The sequence below is a fragment of the Myripristis murdjan genome, chromosome 3 (genome assembly GCF_902150065.1).
Source record: "Myripristis murdjan chromosome 3, fMyrMur1.1, whole genome shotgun sequence".
Taxonomy (NCBI): Eukaryota; Metazoa; Chordata; class Actinopteri; order Holocentriformes; family Holocentridae; genus Myripristis; species Myripristis murdjan.
The window spans coordinates 2,613,016-2,628,008 of record NC_043982.1 but is presented as its reverse complement, the minus strand read 5'-3'; the positions used below and the strand labels follow the sequence as shown (position 1 = coordinate 2,628,008).

At 39.8% G+C, this 14,993-nt stretch overlaps 1 protein-coding gene across 3 annotated transcripts in view; it reads left to right on the top strand.

Moving 5' to 3' along the window:
* arnt2 (aryl-hydrocarbon receptor nuclear translocator 2) overlaps window positions 1-14,993 on the top strand; it is an 80,729-nt gene that overhangs the window by 22,454 nt on the left and 43,282 nt on the right. For all 3 annotated transcript variants that reach the window (XM_030046579.1, XM_030046562.1, XM_030046571.1), the window contains 3 exons: window positions 7,768-7,870; window positions 13,604-13,669; window positions 14,010-14,095. In XM_030046579.1, the coding sequence (XP_029902439.1) occupies window positions 7,768-7,870; window positions 13,604-13,669; window positions 14,010-14,095 (255 nt within the window). The remainder of the gene's footprint in view (window positions 1-7,767; window positions 7,871-13,603; window positions 13,670-14,009; window positions 14,096-14,993) is intronic.

The following is a 14,993-nucleotide window of genomic DNA, read 5'->3' as shown; positions in this document are numbered from 1 at the left end:
ATATTACCCTTAAGGTTCCAGTTATTGTCATAATTGGATCAATATTGTTATATTGCTGTCCATGGAAACACAGTCACTGTCACCTCTACTGCATAAAATGGGCTTTCAAAAGAACATTACAAATTCAGCTATAATATATTTATAGTTTTGCTCTTGTACATCACCACAGTGGATTTGAAATAGAGAAATCAAGATGTGATTGAAGTACAGACATTCAGCTTTAATTGAAGGGGTTTAACTAAAATATGGCATTAACCATTTAGGAATTACAGTCAGTTTTATACATTTTCACTCCATTTTCAGAGGCTCAAAAGTAATTGGACAAACTGTACATAACATACATAACTTTAATTGTAAGTATTATCTTCAACCTTTGGAGGAAAATCCTTTGCAGTCTTTGACTGCCTGAAGTCTGGAACCCATGGACAGCATCACCAAATTCTGAGTTTCCTCCCTTGAGATGCTCTGCCAAGCCCTTACTGCACCTTAGAGTTCTCAAATTCTGTCCGAACCCGACCCTACCGACCCTACCTGACATTTTCGGGTAAGGTAGGGCCTAAAATGTATGTGAATTGGTCGGGAAGGGTATGGCTTCGGGTTCTGGTTCTGTGTTTTACTGTCGCCGTTGAAGGACGAAATATAAATGACGCAGGCATGAAGCAGAAAGAGAGAGAGAGAGAGAGAAGAACGAGGATAACAGTTTAGTGCTAAATTAAACCATTTTGTGCAGAACTACAGTAACTTTACTAACTTAGCATGTTTTATGAACAACTAAACATGTGAAGCTGCCTTTCGCCAACTATTAGGCGACTATCAACAAACATTTTGATATCGCTGAGAGGCTAAGACGATGTCATTTTACCTGTTTGACTCGCTGGCGGGCTGTCAAAGCGATGATCCGATGCTGCATTTCATGCCTTTATTGTTAAAAACTGTGAACCAAACAACATTTAAAATCATTGGCAATGCGGTCAGCAAAATGTGAGCCTCCCCCTCAAGCTCATTCAAAAAAAAAAAAAAAATGCCCTCAAACCAGCTGATTTCATGACATGTGCCATGTGCTCCCCATTCATAAAGTTACTATCATTAATAAACCTGGCACCAACACCAACTATTATGTTACTAGAATTTGATTCACCGGCGCTGCTAAATAATTGGGTAGGGTCTTAATTTTCAGGCCCGATGAGAACTCTACTGCACCTGCCTTCAGTTGCTGCTTGTTTGTAGGTCTTTTGACCTTCAGTTTGCTCTTCAGTAAGGGAAAATGCTCAAGCGGGTTGAGGTCTTGGGACTGACTTGGCCATTGAAGAATATTTTACTTCTTTATTTTCAGTAACGCTTGAGTTGCGTTCGCAGTATGTTTTGGGTCCTTGTCCATCTGCACTGTGAAGCGCCATCGTATCAGTTTTGTGGCATTTGGCCGAATCTGAGCAGATAGTATAGCCCTATAAACATCAGAATTCATCCTGCTACTTCCATCAGCAGTCACATCCTCAATAAACCCTAGTGAGCCAGTTTCACTGGCAGCCATACATGCTCATGCAATAATACTGCCTCCACCATACTGGACAGATGATGTCCTTTGCTTTGGGACATGAGCTGTTCCTTTCATTCCCCACTCTTTTCTCCTCATCGTTCTGGTACAAGTTAATCGATTCATCTGTCCAAAGAACCTTGTTCCAGAATTGGGCAGGCTTTTTTAATTTTTTTTTTTTTTTTTTTTTTTTTTTTTAGATACTTATGAGCCAAACTGTATATTAGGCTGACTTGTCCATCCAGCTGCCATGAAAAATTCCATTGCTTTGTATTGACCCAGATGGATGTCCCCATCTCATGTCATCATCACTGAACTGACCACTGCAACACCAACACTGCTCCCTTTCTCTTTTTGAAGGACTCAACTGTCTCATTTCAAGGGGTTTCTGTCAGCTCATCCTGTCCTCATGGAAAGAACCAAAAGGCCTACCTATTAGATCGTAGTAAATGAGAGTATTTCTTCTGATTAAAGGGTTTTTGAAGCACAAGACTTGTATTACTTTTTGACATTGACATTATCCTTGAATTTGACCATTGTCATGCCCAAAACTCTAACAGAAATTTCAAGTATTTAGTGTCTCATTTAGGAAGTTGCTCCTGGCAGGGTAGGAATGCCTCTGGTGCTGCGTTTAGACCATGGGACATTAAAAATTGAAAGTCATACTAATGAAATTCTTTTATATTGGTCAGCAGCGCCTTAAGGCAAGGCTCAAAAGCAGGTTATAGAGACTGTGACCGTTGAGGCTGTTGAGTAAAATACCATTTCTTTCATTAGCTGTCCAAAAATTAAAATTGAAAGAAGATATAATGAAAACATTCATTAGCAATGGGCAGGGAGGAACCTCCATCATAATAGGCAGCATGATCAAAAAGGTCAGTCTTGGCCCGATATACTGACAAAATGAGTTAACCGTATTTCTCACCCAGAGATTGAATAGAATAAAAAGTCATCAGTTGTGACATTCTTAATGACCTGTTGATATGAGTAGCTTAAAGAATGGCTGAGTATCCGTAATTGATGAAGAACTGTTGGTTCACAGCTTCAGGTGATAAAAAATACCTTCTGAATGATGCATTACAGTAAAGGAGTCTCTCTTTGTCTCGTCTGGGGTGCAGGGAAAGATGAATGAATAGTAGAACAGAGGGTGTTGCTACCCTAATCGAGCCATTTCATCCCAAGTGTTTTCATCCTGATTCAAAAATACATGGACGAATTAGGAAATATGTGGGGAAATGAACAGATGGAAACAGATCCATATTGTGTTTCTGCAAAGGGATGAACAGATGGATGGCAGTGTACAGATAGCAAGGAATGGATGGAAGGAGTGATATTTTGGCTCCTGTCTCCAACTTTTGTCTGGTTATTGTGAAATGACAGCAGGGGACAAAATTTCATGTCTCCCTGAAACTTGAAACACAGCACAACAGTTCCAGTCCTTATGAACAATCACTGAATAGTCTGTTTATCCATATCTCCTTCTGCCTGTCTGTTTCACACTTTCTATCTCTGGCTTTCTCTTTAACCGCTCTCTGATGTGCTAACAGAGCACAGAATTTGACAGAATAGCTTAATATGGAGTTGAGTTGAGAGGTGCTGGCAGTTAGTGTAGATCCTGTTCATATAAGGTGATGTCTGTGCCATCTTGGAAAGGATGAACACATTAAGGCAAGGTGTAAATGTTGCTACAGGCAAAAATGTCAGCATCATGGTAGAAAGGTTGTTATTACCTTGGTTAAAAAGGTTGTCACACTGGGTAGAAACACCATCACTGTATGTAGAAATATCATTACCTTTGGTAGAAACTACATTGTAGCTTGTGGAAGCATTGTTGCTGCAGGTAGGAACATTGTCATTGTGGGTGGAAACACTGTCACAGTAGAAGCATGGCCTCTGCGAGTCAAAATATCAAGAAACTATGGGCAGAAACATTACTATGGGTGCGGTTATCACTGTGCGTAGAAACAGCATCACTGTGACTCCTTGAGTATTGTTCCCCAGTCCAGTTGGTGAGTACCAAACCTTGCTCTTTGGAGTTCCAAAAAAGGCCAACATTGCAGGGTAATCTCAGTGCTTTTAAAGGACTTACTGAATGTTTTGTGAAATATCTACAAAATGTATGTACTTGACATTTCTGCTAATCTTTTTCCAAATCAAGCAGGTATATTTTTGAACTCTGATAAAATGTTTCTTGACTGTTATCCAGCCAGCAATTTCCATTTATTCCACTATGATATGAAAATGAACTGTCAGATACTTCAAACTTTCTTCACACCAGTACTCCATCACCGTAAAAAGTCATCCACATTAGTTGTCCTAAGAACAGCAGCACTGTTGTGTTTTGATGACTTGAAATTGGGTAGAGTGAAACATTCGCTCCGCTGGAAAATAGTCCCCAGGTAAACTTTTGCTTTACACAGCCATTTATCAGCTCTGTAGTTTGTGAATGGTGATGACTTTGTTAGCCTCAGAATTAGAACACTATCAAGTGGCTGTTTGTTATGTATGGGATTATGATTGCGCTGGCCTGGCAACCCCCTGGGATCTCAAGGCTGGTGGATGTGGCCCTGGAAAAGACTGTCGAGGCTCACCGCCTCAGTCTGCTGCCACCACGACCCGGTTCTGGATAAGTGGCCAAAAATGAAGATGAAGATGAAGATGATGAAATTAGACAGTGTGCAGGATTCTGTTTGCAACCTTGGAGGACAAGGGTTAACATAGGATCAGCGTTTCATTCGAGAAAAGAGCTGAGGGCTTTAAACAACTTAGGACAGATGCATCATTGGTTAGTTTTCTCTTAAGCAGACAAGGAAATCTCAGCCATTAAGTAACAGCATAGTCCAGCTGCAAGTTAGCTCCACATAGCTTTCTATGTGGTGGCTATAGTGATAGCAGTCAACCAACATACCAGTATTTGGTTCTTTCTTATAGTATGAACATAGGAGCTGTCACTGGACATCAGGCAGGTGTACAGATTTCGTGGTTGGGGGTAGCTAGAGAAACTGGCATTTACATACATGATCTCAGATTAGAAATGTGGAACTGCAATGGCTCAGAAGACAAAATAAATCACTGTTTGTTTGCTGTCTAGCTCATGAACCCTGATGAAATCCTATGGCTGAATATTGGCTGTTTTTAATGTTTCAAGTATGATTTACTGAAGCTATTTTCAGAGGCCAAGTGTCTTTCTTTTTGGTTATGTTGGCAGATTATGTTCCTTTGTTTTGTGTGGCCACTTGTCAAGAGTGACATGGGGTGCGTGGACACAGCCCCGTTTCCACATGTATTAAAATGTGTATCTGGATTGCGTCTACATATGACTTCAGCTCTTTTATATTAATACCCGATATTAAAATTTACTTTGTTAATAAGGTCAAGCACATGTCAGAACACTTCCCAAGGTTGTTTCAGTTGGCCCAGCCTGCTCCAAAGACTGTTAGTGTACACTATTGTCGTACCTGCTCTAATATAGCAGACCCTCATATTCACCAAAGGAAACATGCAAAAATAGCATGTGCAAAGACTAATTCAGTGCTGTGGAGAATGGAAGCTATTATCAAATATAAATAGGCTGAAGGAAGGTCATTCTTTCAGATGTATTACCTCAGTCAGGTTAGTGTGCGTGTACCCCTAATTCAGAACCATCCTTGGAGGCAAGAAACATCTGACTCATCTCGTACTAAACAGCCTTCACTAACCCATTCACTGTAATCTGTGTGTGTATCTGTGTAATCTGATGTGTTAAAAGGCAAGTTGCTGGAACATAATATTCTCAGCTCTGGTTTGCTTTGAGACATCTGTTGTCTCCATATGTCTGTGGGTCTGTTTTCTGTTTTCTCTTGTAAATTAATAGTGATATAAGTTTGTCTATTTTTTGTTTAATACCTCTTGTCCATAGTCATCATCATAGTGTGTGTAGAGTGTGTGATGTGAAGCTTGAGTCACCATGCAAGATGCTGAGAATTCCTTTCCCATCTGGAACGTGTCAGTTCTGTTCTAATGATAATGGAAACTAATTGTCCAAGTTGTAGTCATGAAGTAAAACTATGTGGTCTCACCTTTCCATACTTTTGCACTCTGTAGCTCTCATGCAAGCTCAAAATATCCCCTAATCCTTCCAGGAAATACTAAATCAAACCACAAACGGCAACAACAGCAACAACAACAACAACAACAACAAGCTTTAGACTTATAATCAAGGAACAGCTCAATTTTACTGTATTTAAGGGTCAGGGTTTTTGTAGGAATTTGAGACTGCTATGTCTAACCATGAACAGATATAAAGCATGTGACAGTTACACCAACAAATGCATATGTTACCCACAATGGCTGTGGGCAAGCTAACGGTACATCAAAACAAATTGACACAGCTCCCAGCTTCAGTATAGAACTTTATCTTTCCCTGTAATTTTATGAACTGTCCTTCCAATTACAGTGTTCAGGAATGACTATTCTAGTCAGTGGTTTCACTCTCAGCACTGTTATCTCCCTCTTGACACTGTAGATGGCTCTACAGTTCATTAATGCATAAAGAAATCTTTCCATAAAGACAGTTGGGACTAAATCTCATCAAGGGGGATCTGTGGTTTTTAATGTATGTCTGTCTTGAGAATGTGTGTCTGTTTTGAGAAACGTTTAAGAAATGTTTTGACCCAGATTTAGATGAATAAGAGTCAAAATTAGACTTAAGATTAATCGTTTAAAAACACTAATAATCCCCATGGGGAAGTTGGGTCAACACAGCAGTAGGGAATAGCCTATAGGTAATAATTCAAATATTATGGGCAGTAGGTGAATAAAGATGTAATGTCAGATTGAATAGTAGAAGCAGAGATATGGTTCACCGTCGCTAGCAACTCTACTATGCATGTTCAGATGACTTTTTTTAAGGACCCAGTACATGAAAATCAGTTTGTCAGAGTTTTCTGCCAGCTGACTGCCACAAGTGCTCAGCTTCATCCTCCAGCCAGACAGGATCAAGTTAGATGACCAGATCGCTCTCACTGAGGGAGTTTACCCCTGTTAATATACCTTTCTTTTCCTACATCTTTCTAAAATGCATTTTGACTGCTTGTAGCGTGGTATGGAGTTTTTATGTATTTGTGTCTGTGTATATGTTGGTCCACATTTAATCCTTTTTTGGTTTTGTCGAGGCCTATTGCGCTATGTCTGTCTCAAATGTGGGCCAGTGTAGTGTGATCCAGGTCCCAGAAGGCTCTGTTGTGTTGAACTGGTTTCTCTTTGGCAGCTACAGCAATCAGCTGTCTCCTTGGGCCTTCACAGGAATTTCTGACTTCTCTTTTCGTCTCTGTCTGGACGCCACTGACTATAATTTGTTTGTGGAAATGGCTGAGTGCTTAGATCATGCTAAGGTCGACTGCATGTTAGGCTTAGACCGATATATGGGGTAGATATTAGTCTCCATTTTCCATACTTGCTTATTCTCAACTTGGGTCGCAGATCTCAGCATGAATTGGGTGAGAGAGAGGGAAACACTTTGGGCAGGTGGCCAGTCCATCACAGGGCTGGAGATATTAGCATTTACTATAAACTGTAAATCAAGCAATCAAGTGTCATTCACTTTTGATGTGGTGGATATGATGCAGCTTATTGTAGAAGTAATCAATGCTACACTGGTTGTGGAAATGAAACACACATATACATCAATACATTATTATTAGCGTTGCTCTGATTTTCATTTCAGTAGACCGTCTTTATCATGTTCATAACAAATAGGCTGAATTTGGCAGCTTTTGGCATACTGATTGGGTGGTTGGCTCTGTAGGTCAGTGTAAAACATTAGACATGCATTTGCAGTCAGCAACACCAAACATTAAGAAAAAAACAAAGCAGTGAAGCCACAGCTTGTGTTTTCTTCCCTGCCGAGCCAGCAAACACTTTCCTGATCATTTAATTCCTTTGTTCCTGATTTTGTGTCCAGAGGGGGAAAAAAAACAATCTAGTTGTTGAGATCCAATTGAATTAGTGTGTCTGCTTGAGCCTCTCTTTACCTCCACAGCCCATTTAACATATTTAGGGCCATTTGCTGTCCTTGAATGTCTGGTAATTAAAAAAAAACAGCCCAAAGAAATAACAGGCTCTTTGTTGACATTTGGTTGATGGCAAAGTTCTTTCTAATTTGTCAGTGTATTCGTTCATTGTTGTGAATCCATTCTTGATACAGTGCAGTTAATACAGTTAATTTGAGCTGGGGTTTTTTTGTCTGTTAACAGGACGAATTCTGGACCTGAAGACAGGAACAGTGAAGAAGGAGGGGCAGCAGTCCTCCATGAGGATGTGTATGGGCTCACGGCGCTCCTTCATCTGCCGCATGAGGTGTGTTTCTGTGTGTGTTATTTCCACTCATTAACTAAACTGACTTTTTTTCAGGAGGTTTTTTTTTTTGGCATTTCTGTTTTATTTGACAGTCACAGTAGAAAGAGACAGGAAAGGCAGGGTAAAGAGAAGGGTTGACATGTGGCAAATGGCCTGAGGTCAGATTCGAACCCAGGATGCTGCAATCAGGACTCAACCTTGACACATTGTCTTGTCCGGTGCCCCTAAACTGACTTTTTAAATTGAAACTGATTTGATGATGAGGCCAGTGCTTCCTGTGTTAGTCTATCACCATAGTGTCTGCAGGTCTTGAATGATTTAAACTCAAAGCCTTAAAAACTTTCAAATACAGTTAGATTAAGCATTTTAATTTTTAAATTCAGATTTAGAAGTCTTTCTTCCATGGAACAAATCAGCCCAGGCACACAAACTCAAGTTGTAATAGATCTGCAGTTGCTTTCATTTCATACGTATTGGATTTGCAAAATTGGTCTGATATTTCATTCTGTCATTTAAAATGTCTTTGAAAGTCTTAAAGTCGACTTGATGAAACTTAAAGACACCATAATGTAATTGTTCAACAGTATTATTTATCAGTGATGCTGTTCAGATTTGCTCTTGGATAATTCAGGAAATTCCATTCAGAAGTAGCTGCAGATGTATTGAGCTGCTGATATAAGGTCACCTTGTTTCTGGTGATACACACAAGTAGAAGCTGATTCAGTCACATGTACCTGCTGCGAATGCGAGCGACTAGAGGTGGAAAAACAAACCATAAAAAATTTTGATCCAGTTTTCAGATTCATTTTTTTCTTGTTCTGGTATCAGCAGTAGCTATGAGGTAAGTCCAATTTGATCCTAAAATGCACACATGCAAACAAGCTGAAATGGTGAACAGCAGGGGTTTATGTAATGAGACAGGCAAGCAGTATGAATCTCATTAAGTGTCAGCCATTGGAGGTTTACAAAGATATAAATGGCAGTTTTGTTTCTGATGCTGTTTACACTGTTGTTTATCAGCTCCTGTCGGCAGAGTGCATTTAAGTGTCTTGCTGAGCTGTCTAATTAGCCACACACAGATGCTCCTAGAATAGTGTTTCCTATGTGATTGATGGCAATGTTTACGCTATTATTCAGCCATTAATCATAATATCCAGACCAGTGCAACAAAATCAAATGCAGTATGAGTTATCACTGGCACTAAAGGAAGATGGATGGAAGATTGAGGAGGAATTACTTGAAAGATATTAGGGCAGATAAAAAGGACACCAAGAGCAGGGTTGGCTGTAACATTTGTGCCAAGACTCCCAAGACTGCAATGCTTATCCACTTAACCGACTTACTGTAGAGCAACTCATCCACATTTAAGAGATGGTTGCCTGTATCTGTGTATGCATGTTTGTTTGTCTGTGTGCCAGTCAAGTGTCTCTCTGTGAAATGATGACAATTGGATAAGCTCAATAAGATACAATAAGATAAGCTCAATACGATACAGCAACTACCTTAACCTAGCCGTCTATAGTCTTTTCAGTTGAACTTGAAATTTTTCATTCACATTCAGGTACTCATATTCCTAAAACAGAAAATAGTAAATAAGTGGAAGCCAAGTGGTCTGTAGTCAAGTTCAGTGAATAACCACTGGCATGAAGATGAAGTGAAGAAAAGTTGCATACATAGTATGCCCTTATGTTGCCAATAAGTGTCCCTTGTAAACTCCTGCATTTGGCTGCAAATAAGAATGTGTAATCAAAGTTGGTCATCTGCAAACTGTGGTTTTATTCAGCATTTCAAGCTGCAGAGGTTCACTTTTTGGTGCAGGTCCACAATAAATAGGTGGACATCGGCATCAGTCATGTAATTGATGTGATTCATTATTTACATGCAATGCCAAACAATGATGAAATGTATCAGTTTTAACATCAGTCACTTACTGAGCTTCCACTTTCTCTGCCCTCTTATCAGCACATCTCAAAAACTCTGGTAGCCTACAGAAAGTCTTGGCTTTGCCAGTTATATTTACATCTTTGTTTTAACTCTCATTCATGTGCAGTTCAGCTCACTATTGAAGTATTTACAACAGCACCTGAAGTCAGAATCAAATAAATGCCAGAGAAGAAGCAACACTTGCAACCTACATGTAAATGCTCTCAGTTCATTTGCAGAGCCCTGCTAATTAACTAGCTCGTAAGGGAGTCATGACATCTCTCCCAAAATGAAAGCTTACAACAAACACTGTATGGTGTCTCTTAAGTCATTGAAGAGTACTTTTCTCTGCAAGGCAGCCAGATAGCACTCACTGTGTGGTAGAAAGCTTATACCTGAGTTTGCTTTCTGTAACACTGAACAGCTAACCCCATGAAGTCAGTATCTTCAATTTTATGCTGTGAGCATGTTGTCTGCGCGGTCACTGAAGCTTATGTGTCTGACTTGTAGAAAACACAAGTTTACAAAAAATCCAATACTGTGCCCTCCTTCCTCTCCAAAACAGGAACAAAATGATACGTCCAAGCAAACTTGCCAGAGTTACTGCAGTGATATAGGGTGTGAAAAGATGATAAAATCTGTGACAGCAAAAATGGAAAAAGTATCACTTTGAAGTTGGTCACAGTTTCAGAGTTCTGTCAGGCTACTTTGCATACTGGTGAACCCAAATGACAGTGAGAGATAGCTCTTTAGGCTTCAGTACCCAGAAACTGTCAGCTGACATCAGTAAATCAGTAAACCAAATGTCCTTTTTTAAGAGTTTGATGGGGTGGAGATGTTGAACAGGTTCAGCCATGATTGGTCAGTTATGTCTGGATCAAGCACGAAATCACTGAAACTTAGGAGATAGTTTTGGATTTGTTATTATGTTTTCCGTCATCATTTCCAATAGGGCAAATCTTTGGTAATCTAGCCTTGTCTAGTGCAGCTATAGCTGATGTTGTGTTTTGTCAGTGGCATTGGTATTGTACAAACCTGCTCCACAGCAAAATTTCTCTTCTGTGACACTAGCTTTGAACCTAGACAGCCATGACAACGAAGACACACCAGACACCTTAATACTATTAAGCAATAATTCAGTATATGACTCATACCTGCCTGTTAAATTGAGATGTTCGTGCACCCATGACCTATTTCACACCACATGAACTTGAAGCCATATGCTTTTTCTCTCTAACGTGATGACATGAATATTTCTACTCCCCAGAGTTTATTGGTTGAATGACTGATGTTTCCATCCATCATAGGTAATTACAGTTGGTATGCCTGCCATTTATATTACAATAATGATTGCCGCCTGTTCCCTTGCTCAACACTCCATATCCTCTCCTTTACCTTCGACCCTTGTAACCCAGGCCATTGCCAAAGGAGACTTCATCTTTGTGTGTAACATATTATTTGTTAGAACATCTGCCCCACATTTTTTCACTGGCCACAAATCTACATCAAACCCATTTTGATAGTGAGACTGCTTTGAACAGTTGAAAGAGCTTGTGTTTAGCCGAACAAAATAACACACGTTTCCTTTTTTGCCACAGTCTGGCACTCTTAATGTGGTGTTAGCATCATCAAGGATTGTTTTGGGCTTGTTTTGTTTGGGTTCCTCACACACAGGCACACTAGTTGCATGATAATCGGAGTGTGTTATGCTGTTAGGAATTCATAGGACCAGTATGTGCTTGTGTTGTGTTTCTATTTGTGGCTCTTGTAAAATTAAAACAGCATGCTGGTGGGACTGTCTAAAAGCGTCTGCTAGGAAGAAGTGAAACACAGCCAAGTGCTGTGACACATACATAAACATGGTTGAGGAGAGCACAACATGATCTGCAGTCCAACAACATTTCAGGGAAGCCATTATTAACTCCAGGCCTTCTTATGTAATGCTCAACTTCTGTCCATTGCACCACAAGACTGGGCTTTCTGGGGGAAAAAAAGGCTCTGTACTGTTGGCCTTAAGGAAACCCGTGAAAGCATTGCCTCCAGCGAACACATTCCAGTCTGCAACCTATTTAACTTGGATTTCATTCTGTTCATTAAGGAGGAAAGGCTTGTAATCAGACCTCATTCAGATTGATTGCTCAGAATTGAGGAAATGTCTTTCTAAGTTCATGATAACCAAGCCAAACTCTGTACTCCAACAGCGTAATGGTAAATGCCAAGCCAACACATCACAAACACAGAAGCAATGTTGTACAGTGGTTAAAATAGTTTACTGTATTTATGGGCTGTGATCCTGCTTTTGTATGTTACATTTCAAATCTGTTCACTAAAAACATTGGCTCTTGCACAGGTAAAAATCACTTTTTAAAGAGATGGAAAATCCTCTTTGGCTTTGCAATTGATAACCTTGATTTTCAGCCCACTGGAAAGCAGAAGCCTATACATGTTGGCTGGTCAGTCAGCAATTAGGTCCAGGGTGTCATATGCCACTAGCAGGCCAAATTGTCAGTCCCATAACTATAAAATGGTAGTGGCTAGAGAAGTTTTATGGGGAGGTTTCCAGGTGTGCTGAATTGATTTGAAGAAAGAGGTCCTGCGGTAGCCCGCCACAGGAGCTAGAATATAGCCAGGCAGCAGGAAGAGTGAAAATAATAGCAACAACACTAGTAAAACCAATTAATTAATTTATACATTTATTTATTATTTTGGATCTCCATTAGTCACTACCAAGGTATAAACTATTCTTTCTGGGGCCCACACAAGTAAACATTACATCATAACACATCACAATGTAAAACAAGTGTGTAACAACTAAAAAAATCGCAGTAGTAGTAATAGTGGTAATAAAAGTAATACTAGTTGTTTACATAGTGTAATAGTGGTAATAACAGCAGTAATAGCAGTTACAACAGGAGGAATAGTGATATTAGTGAAAATAGCAGCAGTAAGGTTGCTACATTAATACTAACAGTAACAGCAGACATGGTGATGATTGACTTGGATATCTAGAACGTCGTAGGCCGACTGGATTTATAGGAACAAGTGTGTTGTTAACACTGTACAAGGGTTTCATTAGGTTTTCTTAGATTCTAGGACAATGGCATTTGCCTATGCAGCGAAGGACCATTAAAATGCTACATATAGTATAACTTCAATAAATCACTGCTACATTCCATTGGCGATATTAGTATAATTACTGTACCATTAGCAAGGACATAGGACTCTGCGTTGTGGTTTATTGTTGTGTGTCCCCAGGTCAGATTTTGTGCTGGTTTGCTTGCTAGCACCAAAGGAAATTGCTTTATCACCCAGAATTTGAAGATGGTGCTGTTCTTTTCAGGGCAAATTCTTTAACAATTGCAGATTGCAGAAGAAATGAAATGCTGATGGAAAAATCACTTCCAACATGTTTATCCTCTTAAGCAAAGCTGATGAAGCCTTTGAAGATTCTATTTGTGACAGAAAGAAGCAGTTTATGAGAAACGTGGCCTTAATTTTTAGGAAAACAAGCACTAACAAACCATCAAGTATGGATTGATGCTTAGAAATGCTACCTATACCACGTGTAGAACATAATTTTAGTGAAAAAAGATAAAACGCCAACGGTGGTATAGAGGTTTTCATGTGTCAAGAGCAACATATGGTTATTGTGAATACATAGTGTGAATACATAGTGTATTTGTCCACGTAAGCTGCCGTAAATGGTATCTCTTCTATGCTACCTTTTCCTATTCTGAACAGATGTTTGATAGTATCATCTACTTCTGGATTAGATTCAAAGTGTAATATTGTCTTTGTGTGTGCGTCCAGGTGCGGCAGCGCTCCTCTGGATCACATATCCCTAAACCGCCTGTCCAACATGAGGAAGAGATACAGGTGAAGCTACAGAAACCTCTTCTCTAACCCTGTTTGCCTTCCATTATCACTTGTTGCCACTCCATGACCTCTGTAGCTCCTTTCTTTCTGTCTTCACTCTTGTCTCTCTCTTTCTCTCTGGATCTGTACATTGGTCTTGTCTTGCCTGTTCTTCTTCCTCTCCAGAATTCCTCAGTCTTAAATTGTGACCCCTCTATCGTTGTATGTGTTTGCTCAGAAAACAACTCAGATGAAATATGGTTGTTTCTTGGTGGGGAAAAAAACTGTTGACATCCCAGTGGCTTCTACAGCTGTGTTTCAGCACCAACCATGTGTTTGTGTTTCTGTGTTTCATTGACAGGAATGGGCTTGGACCCTCAAAGGAAGGAGAGGCTCAGTACTCTGTGGTGCACTGCACTGGCTACATCAAAGCCTGGCCCCCTGCAGGTAAACACACACGTACACACACACACGCACACACACACAGAAAACTCCTCTTGTCAGGAAAGAAAAGGATCTGAAAACAAGATTATGAAAACTCAATACCCTATAAATTCAAAATAATCCATGTAAACAATACAAAATGTAACATTCTAATCACTAGAGTTCACTTCACTTCATCATCTGCGGGTAGACCTAGACTAAGTGTTAGGGCGGCTTAGAAAATCAACTCACGTTCCGTCTTCTGGTGTCAGCATATGGTCATTTATTAGGCTATAACGCAGCATAGATGGTAGGTCCTACATCATTCAACATACAAACGCTATTCGTTTAAATTCATATAATGCGGTTGCATATTGTTTGCCCTTGCCGCTTTGTGTTGTGAACACCTGTTCACCTGTGCCTAATCACCCAGTGACACCCACATATGTAACGTCACCCTCTCACAGTCATCAGTTTATTTGCATAATAAATAAGCATAACAACCAGCCCCAAACATAAACACTTTATAACACTTTACAACATAATAATCAGGCATAATTCATAGCAAAAATAATAATAAATAAATAAGGCAAATCTGTAAAATGGCTTCAACACTGAGCATAACATGATGCACATAGTGTCCTCAAGGCTTGGGCAGTATCAAAGGTATTATGGTATACGAACGTATTTTGGCCTAGTATGGTTTCCAGTACCATCAGAAATACAGATGCCTTCTCTCTGTTAAACTGATAGGGGAATGCTGTACTGAGGTGATGGATTGTAGTTTACAGCTCGTGCCACCAGAGTTCAGACTCTACTAGTGGAACAGGTAGCTGAGCTGAGAAAGATGGCGATTGCGTGTGGTGGGGATAACCTTACAGGACTAGTAAAAAAACAAAAAACACTTCTGCCCCTGTTTGGA